This window comes from Alosa sapidissima, chromosome 6 (genome assembly GCF_018492685.1).
Source record: "Alosa sapidissima isolate fAloSap1 chromosome 6, fAloSap1.pri, whole genome shotgun sequence".
NCBI classification, from domain to species: domain Eukaryota; kingdom Metazoa; phylum Chordata; class Actinopteri; order Clupeiformes; family Clupeidae; genus Alosa; species Alosa sapidissima.
Window position 1 is genome coordinate 33702728 of NC_055962.1, and position 8378 is coordinate 33711105.

Consider the following 8378-nt stretch of genomic DNA (forward strand, 5'->3'; position numbering starts at 1 on the left):
GCATCACATTTTATCCACTAGAGGAGGACCTAGTGTGGTAGTAGGCCTGCTGTAGTACAATACAGGGCTGCATTCCAACGCATTCCATTCTAGAACTGACACCCTTTGGAACACTGTCGTGTAGGGGCAACATAGAGGGCACTCCATAATGGCACACATACGGGGAAGCCAAGGATAGATCATTTTACGGGGCACATGATAGGATGTTGCATTACACTCATTGAGACAAATTCTTCAAACATATTGTTTGAAGTGGCACTCTAGAGCAAAGATTCTAGAACAGAGCTCTGTTCTAGAATCTTTGCTCTAGAGGGCACTGAAACAATGTTGACACTACTGAGGGCACAACACTTTTTTTTTGTAAACCATGGAGACACTGGGAGGACACCTGACCCCAAAAGTGTTCTTATATAATCGTTATAAACTAGATTTAGATGAAGAATGGCCGAACTTGGTAGACTTTGCTTTCTTCTTCAGTATGATTTCAGACAGCAAAGTCTAATCAGCGCGCAACAGGGTTGCTACAGTATAAACACAATAGTAAACTATGACACATACTGTATGGAAATGACCCAGCGAGCCTGCCACAGATCACATACAGGGGCGCAGCTACCCATTTTTTGAAGGGTATGCAACAACAAATTGCCCCCCCCAAACAAAAAAACAAAAAAACCCACAAACAACTAAAGTAAAACAAGAAATTCTGCCAATTTGAACTTGAAGTATTGTTAAATGGTGCATTGTCTAAACGGTTCTCATAACGTCCTTTTGCCAGCTGTTGTTAACAAAGGATAAGGCTGATCCAGCTCTAGCCTTTGTTTGCCACATTATCAGCACAATATTAAGCTATTAATATTAGGATTGTTAGGAAATGGAAACATGATGAGTTGTTGCTAGCGTGACATTTCTGTTTGCAGTTTGCCATTAAAAGTTCAGTATGAGCATGGTAGCCACCTAGCTATCTTAATGGAATAGGTTATGTTTCAATCAGCATATGCTTAGCAAACGCTAGTTAGTCTGTTAACATGAATATTTGCAAGCCTCAAAGCACAGACGTCACACTTTAAATCCTACCTGTTGCTTTTCACCATCCACTTATTTAACTACTGTCGCATCCCTTGGCATGCCATCTCATTTTCTCTCTATCTTTTTCTATTTTTAGCCCCCGACAGCTTTTTTTTGCTGTATCCATCTTTTTCCATAGACGAAAACTCACTACTCGTACCTGCTCACGCAGCGCTCGTACGGCGCCCCCACTCCCTTTTCTATGTCAAAATTCAATGTCAAAATTCAATGTCAAAAAGACAGGGCGCCTACTCTAGCCTGTTAGTCCTCTAAAATGTTATTTAACAGTGAGGAAATGCAGAAATCATTTAGAAACGTACAACAGTAGCTACATATAGAATATACCAAATATATTATTATTTTCTTTTTTTTTTTTACCATCGCTTTGTCGCCCCCACGGTGCTGCGCCCCTATGCGCCGCATAGCGCATAGCGCATACCCACTTTTTGCGCCACTGATGACATAGACTTATTATAGGAGGATCTCTTTGGTCCTTGTCATTCGGGTTGTCTATAACATCCCCATCCTATGCGTCAACTCAATAATCTATTGGTTTCAGTTTGAATATCCTCTGCATATTTCACATTGATATGATATGATGCAACGCATTTGTCCCTTGATCAAGGGAGAAGACTCCCCATAGCTTGTTAATAACACCTCTTCACCCTACTATTTTTAAACCTCTTCGCGGGTGTCCGCTAGATGACGAAGCCGGGGCACTTTCGCTCATGCTGTATTGAGGTACGAGATTCCTCCAAGCTGGCGCGCACGATTGGATGGGCCAAAGAACTGCCAACCATATAAAAAGGGCCGTTGGAAGGAGAGGGACAGTGTGTCATCAACGAACAGCATCGGAAGGAACAAAGCAACCAACCCCAGGGAGTCATCATGAGTCGAAGCCCGGAAAGGATCTCCTCGTACCGGCGCCACTTCGAGGGCGCTCTGGCTGCCTCCTCTTCCACCTCTCTCCAGGTGCGCGTCTCCAGCCCGTCTCCAACGCGCAGGGACAACCGCACTCGCTCGGCCAGCTCCACCAGCTACGGCCGCAACGGCACCATGGGACGGAGAGCGATGTCCGGCTCCCGCAGAATGGCTGGGTAGGCCCGCTTAACTTTTCACTCGACTCAGATGACAAGACTTCAAGACTTTAGAAAACTATTATTCGAGGCGCAAAGGCACACACCAAGTGTTTTGTTGTCACCATAATATAGGACATAATGCATGCAACCACCACCAATGTCAGATACTCTTAAATTTGGTTATACACCTTGTGTAGTAAGGCTATTTGCTTTCACAGTGGCGCTAGCATGGGTAGCATGGGTGCTCTGTGTGTTGGCATGGGAGGTGTGGACCTGGATGCCGCGGCCGCTGAGAACCAGGCCTTCATGAGCACCCGCACCAGCGAGAGGCAGGAGATGGTCACTCTCAATGACCGTCTGGCCGTTTACATTGAGAAGGTAACAAAGCTATCCTCTAGTACTAGTATTGGCAGATACAGTGGTAAACTCCTAGCTATATTCTCCTCTGCACTGTAGTGAAACGCTATTCTAACACTGTAGCTGTAGCCTTGTAACAGTAGTTTAAAAGTTTAAATGTTAACATGCTTAAATGTTAATAGCTTAAATGTTATTCTATTGTTGTGAGTCGCTTTGGACAAAAGCATCCGCCAAATGAATACATGTAAATGTTAAAGTGTCTTCTCTTTTCAACTTTATTCATCTCAAGTGTCTTCATCTGTGATCTTAATCCTGATCCTGTGTGTGTGTGTGTGTGTGTGTGTGTGTGCGTGATAGGTGCGCTCCCTGGAGTCCCAGAACAAGCTGCTTGAGGCAGAGATTGATGCTATCCAGAACCGCTACACCAAGCCGTCTGGCCTGCGTAAGCTGTATGAGGAGCAGCTGCGTGAGATGATGAGAGTGGCCGAGCAGATGAGGATGCAGAGGGTGAGTGGGACAGACTGGAGGGGGCCGAGGATCTAATTAGTGAGAACGTGCAAATGAGTGTGTGTGGGGTTGGACAGGGTTGGGTGGACAGGGTGTGGTGATGAGGTTTAGTGCGGTGTAGTGCAGAGGCAGGGGAGGCAAGAGTTTGGATGCAGATTGTTGTCCTACCACGTCCCATCCACTTGATGATTGTCATATCTCAAGAGTGGTTGTGTAAGACACATCCACACGCCATGTTGTAGCTTTGTAATCACCAAACCCTTGTACAGTGACATTAATGAGGAATGCAGAAAGAAAAAGAAGCTCATTTCATATCACTTTAAGCTCAAGTTCAGCTGATGACCTCTCCTCTGTCCCTCCACTCATCTCTTCCTCATCTTACCTCTCTCCTCTTGACCTCTATTCTCTTCCTCTGGCCTTGCCTGTAGGATCTGGCCTTTGCTGCTAAGGATGCCATGGCTGGTCAGCTGGAGATGCTGAAGGTCAAGTATGAGGAGGCTGTGGAGGCCAGGAAGAAGGTTGAGATGGATATTGTAGCATTCCGCCCGGTAAGTGGCCACACTGCCTGCTCGCTCTGTTCTATTTCTTTTCACCTCTATGTCCTCTTGTGTCCAGATCTATGGCTATGGATGGTTCCTAACTGATCACTGGTGGTAGTTGTAGTTTTTAATTATTTTTTTGCTCCTCAGGATGTTGATGCTGCCACTGCTGCCCGCATTGCCCTGGAGAAACAACTGGACAACCTGGAGCGTGAGCTGGAGTTCCTGCAGAGGCTTCATAAGCAGGTACTGTACAATTCCCCCACCTACACACACACACACACACACACACACACACACACACACACCAAATAATTGGACACACTCATTAAGAGTATGAAGGTGACAGATGCTTAACCCATAATGTCTCTCAGATATGATCTAACTAGCCTATTCCTACTGTGCCACTGCAAATCAAAACAAAGTTGCACGTAAGCCATTTGTCATGATGACTTGGGATTGCTGTTGTTGTTGACATCCTGTCATATTTGATGTTGTTAGGAAATTGAAGAACTGATGGCTCAGATCTACGGTGGCATGTCTAAAGTGGACGTGGAGTTCGCCCTGCCCGACCTGTCGGCTGCGCTCAAGGACATCCAAGCACAATACGACAGCATCGCCGCCAAGAACCTACAGGTTGTCTGCACTCCATAGCTCAGAAGCCTGTGGTAGAGAACATTGCTTCATAAGGAGATTAACTGTTAAACACTAAACGAAAAAGGCACTTTAATATAATGGTCTAAACTTTAAAAAATCTGTCAATTCAAGATCAAGATGTAATCTGCTATTTGTCTGCACTTTGGCAGGAAATGGACTCTTGGTACAAGAACAAATTCCAGGACATGAATCAAAAGTCAACAAGTCATGTGGATAGAGCACGGAGCGTGAGAGAGGAGATTACAGGGGCGAAGAGAGATGTGAGTGGGGGCTCTAATCATTCTCATCCTTAATTATTATTATATATCTAATTATTCTCATCTTTAACTGGAGCAACACCACTTCCTGGGTCTCCTGTTTTCCACTAAGCCAAACATTTGGAGAATGACATTTCATGGTGTGTGTGTGTGTGTAGATTGCAAACAAGGAACGTGACCTGGAGGCACTTAAGACTAGGAATGAGGGATTGGAGGCTCAGATCCGTGAGGCCCAGGAACGCTACAAGAAGGAGGAGGAAGACCTCCTGGTGAGTTCAGCCATCTTGTTTCCAACACCACCATAATCATCAACATGGCTAGTAGCACTAGTCCCAAACTGTTCCAAGGCGAACATCTTAGTTGTCTCATACTGATCAATTCTTTGTGTCCCTCAGGCCAGAATTGAGGCTGTGAAGCTGGAACTGCAGGGCATCAAATCAAAGATTGCCATGATGTTGAAAGAATACCAGGACCTGCTCAATTTGAAGATGTCCTTGGAAATTGAGATCACCACCTACAGGTGAGATGTCTCTTCATGTTATCTATTCTGATCAGACCAATGACTAGTCAGGAGGAGGTACAATTCGCCTTATTCACCCGGCGGCCAGAACGAGGCTACAGGGTACACTTTCCATCACATTTCAGTCCAGCAGATGGTGGTAATGCACTCCGTTTGCAAACTGCCAAAAAAACTCACTGAAGAAGAAGAAGAAGATTACTTTCTCAAAGTCAAGGATGGGTCCTTCAAAGGCGCTCTTTCAAGGACGTTACGTCATCAAATCTCGCCAAGCACTGTTCCAATGTCAAGGGTGCTTTAAAATTCTATCATGTACCGAGTCCTTCGTTCTGAGATTTTCGAGGCATACCCTATTCATGGGTTTCATCCAGTCCCTTTCCACAGGTGTATAAAATCAAGCACCTAGATTATGAATGCAGACCGCATGATGAAACCCATGAATAGCCTCGTTCTGGCCGCCGGGTGAATAAGGCGAATGGATAACCGAAATAGTAGATTAATTAGGAGAATACACATAACAAGTGTGAGTTAATGTGTCCATTCAGTGCATCTTTTGAGAGGCTGTTACAGCACCTACTGATGACCTATGATCTCTTCACAGTGCTCCACTGCTGGCACAAGGGTGGGCACCAAACTCATACCTCTTGTTCACTTTTTTGCAGGAAGTTGATTGAGGGTGAGGACCTTCGTCTGGACACCATGGTGCGGCATGGTGGCATGTCTCTGATGGGCAGCGGCATGGGTGGTGGCATGGGAGGTGGCATGGCTACCATGGGTGCTGGGGGCATGGGCATGAGTGGTCGTGGGATGAGTGCTGGCGGTGTTATGAATGGCAGTGCCATGGGTATGGGTATGGGCGCCATGAGTGGCAGCGCTAGTGGAAAAAGTGCCAGTGCCGGTGCCATGAGTGCCAGCATGGGCGCCGTTGGCATGGGCACTGATATGGTTGGAGGCGCCGCTATGGCAAGTGGTACGAGTTCATCCATGAGCGCCACCCAGACAGCGGGGTCCATGGAGATGGAATCCAAGACCATGTCCTCCACCAATGGAGCGATGTCCATGTCTACCAACAGCAAGGCGGAGTTCTCCGAGGCGGTGGAGACGACCGAGCGGAAGACCCTCCTGATCAGGTAAACTCACGATTATCTGAAGCCTTGAGCTCAGCAGCAAGGGATTTGTCAGTGTGATTCACGTTAACACACACACACACACAGAGAGTGTGAGGACGGAATTTAACCCCCATCTGTGTTTGCGTTTAGAACAGTTAAGACTGATGAGGATGAGATTCTGAGCGACACACAGGAACGCACCTTCACAATCTCTGGAGCAGCCGACGACCTGTAGGAAGAAGGAACACCCCCCCTCCCCCAATCAAGCCTGCATCCATGACAACCCTCCTATATCCCCTACATTCCTCCTCGGTGTCGGTTGGTTGGCTCCTTGCCACGACTAACCTGTAAACCTGCTTCATTTCTCCTGTGGGTCCTCTCCTCCTATGACACACCATGCAAAGAAAATAATACAATAAACAAACCTGCAAATTATTCCCAAGTCTTGAGTGCTGTCTGTTTCAACTGTCTTCTTAAAAAGAACTACAAGTAGCACACAGTGATGTCAAACAAGAGTACGGTCCCATTCATTTAAAGCACAAATCACAACACAAATCACACAAAAAAACACAGAAGCTTTACAGTTGCAATTAATCAAAGGAAACTAACAAGAGTATAAAAAAGACCAAACTATGTGGAAAGTAAATTAGAGGGGTGAGCAAAAAAGCTACAAAAAACAACCTAAAAGCTGAAGCTAAAAAAGATTTAGTAAGCACCAAAAAATCCAGGAAGCACCACGTCTCCCCTTAGCCTGGTTAAAACCAGACTCATTCACATTTGCTGAGCAGTTGGTTCCTATCTTCTCAGAGATATTCAATAAATCCCTTGAACTGTGGTTCAACCGCTCCACCATCATTCCGTTTCCCAGAAAACCCGGCATCACTGGACTGAACGTCTGTAGGCCTGTCTAATCATCCCAGGTCACCTGCTGGACCCCCTGTAGCTTGCTTACTGGGCAAACATGTCAGTGGACCTCCATATGAGTCTGCATTACATACTGTACACAGCTTGAATACCCAGGGACTTATGCAAGAATTCTTTTTAATGACCTCAGCTCAGCATTCAATACTATAATCCCAGCAATCCTCTCCTCCAAACGTACTCCACCCACCAGTGGTTCAGCAGCCTCCTGACAGGCAGGCTGCTGGGGGAAGCGTCCTTTGGCATACCCACTACGAGCACTACCACTCCCCACCGCTCCACCGTCTCTACACACCAACGACTGCACCTCCAAACACCCGGCTGTCAAACTACTGAGTCTACATTTGAGAATGAAATGTCATCCCACTCGGCCTTCGACATTTTTAGTCAGGCCAGACATTTGTTTATTTTAGCGGACACTTACAGAAACCAGTTCGAGAAATGTCTTTCTGTTCCGACCTCTCCCCAGGACGTTCCCTTATACTCATGATACAGTGGACATTAGGACAAGTCACTGACGTAAGGTCACATTCCTCATGACTACATAATAATCATTTCGGTATTTCGGACGCCTTGTGACTAATTTATAAATACTGCCAGCAATAACAAACATTTAAATCTGCCAAGATTTGATGAACATGATGTGACTGCTGACCTCGGTCAACAATTTGTCAGATGAACTAAAATTACATCAGTCAACCTCTCCCTTCAGACAGATTTACGAGTTTTTAATTGAAACAAGTGACATAGACCCTCTCCACACATCGCGGGTAGGTGTGGACGTGCGCGCTACGGGGAGAATGTGGAACCGGCCCAGTATGCCAAGTCTGCTGGAGGCAGAGACTCAACTCTTCAGCTTCATTCAACATGACGACAGTGTTTTTGTAATGTGCAATGACTTATTTTAAAATGTTTTTATGTTTTATGATAATGATTAAGATGCTGTTCATGTTATGAAAATGTCAACATATCAATAATAATCCATTTCTAAAAACTCAAAAGCCTACATTCTACTGTACCAGCACTTATGAAATGATTAATTGATAATACAAAAACAGTCATATTCTTTTTAATCATCATCATCATTCCAGATTTATTCCCCCCATTTTTCCAGTTTCATATAAATGTAAACATGTTGAAAGACATCGCAAAAAAGTTATTATAGCACTATACATCATTGCATTTAGATGGAGAAAAATATTATGTTAAAGGAACAACGGCAACTTTTGGGTAAATTAGTTTATTTCCCCGTCTACCCCAGAGTTAGATAAAATAATATATATACTTCTCTTCTCTGTGTGTGAAATAACCCAGTTTGATACTACTATTGGAAATGGGTTACAACACTTAGCCTATTCATGGATTTTATC

The 8378-nt window shown here is 45.1% G+C and overlaps 1 protein-coding gene across 1 annotated transcript; it reads left to right on the forward strand.

Moving 5' to 3' along the window:
• The first annotated feature begins 1893 nt into the window (after positions 1 to 1893).
• Positions 1894 to 6522, forward strand: LOC121711752 (desmin-like). The gene is made up of 11 exons (XM_042095584.1): positions 1894 to 2162; positions 2363 to 2522; positions 2859 to 3008; positions 3437 to 3556; positions 3698 to 3793; positions 4049 to 4183; positions 4354 to 4464; positions 4620 to 4730; positions 4857 to 4981; positions 5641 to 6108; positions 6238 to 6522. Exons 1-11 carry the CDS (start codon positions 1954 to 1956, stop codon positions 6320 to 6322), a joined length of 1770 nt encoding a protein of 589 aa, XP_041951518.1. The 5' UTR covers positions 1894 to 1953; the 3' UTR covers positions 6323 to 6522.
• Positions 6523 to 8378: the final 1856 nt, after the last annotated feature.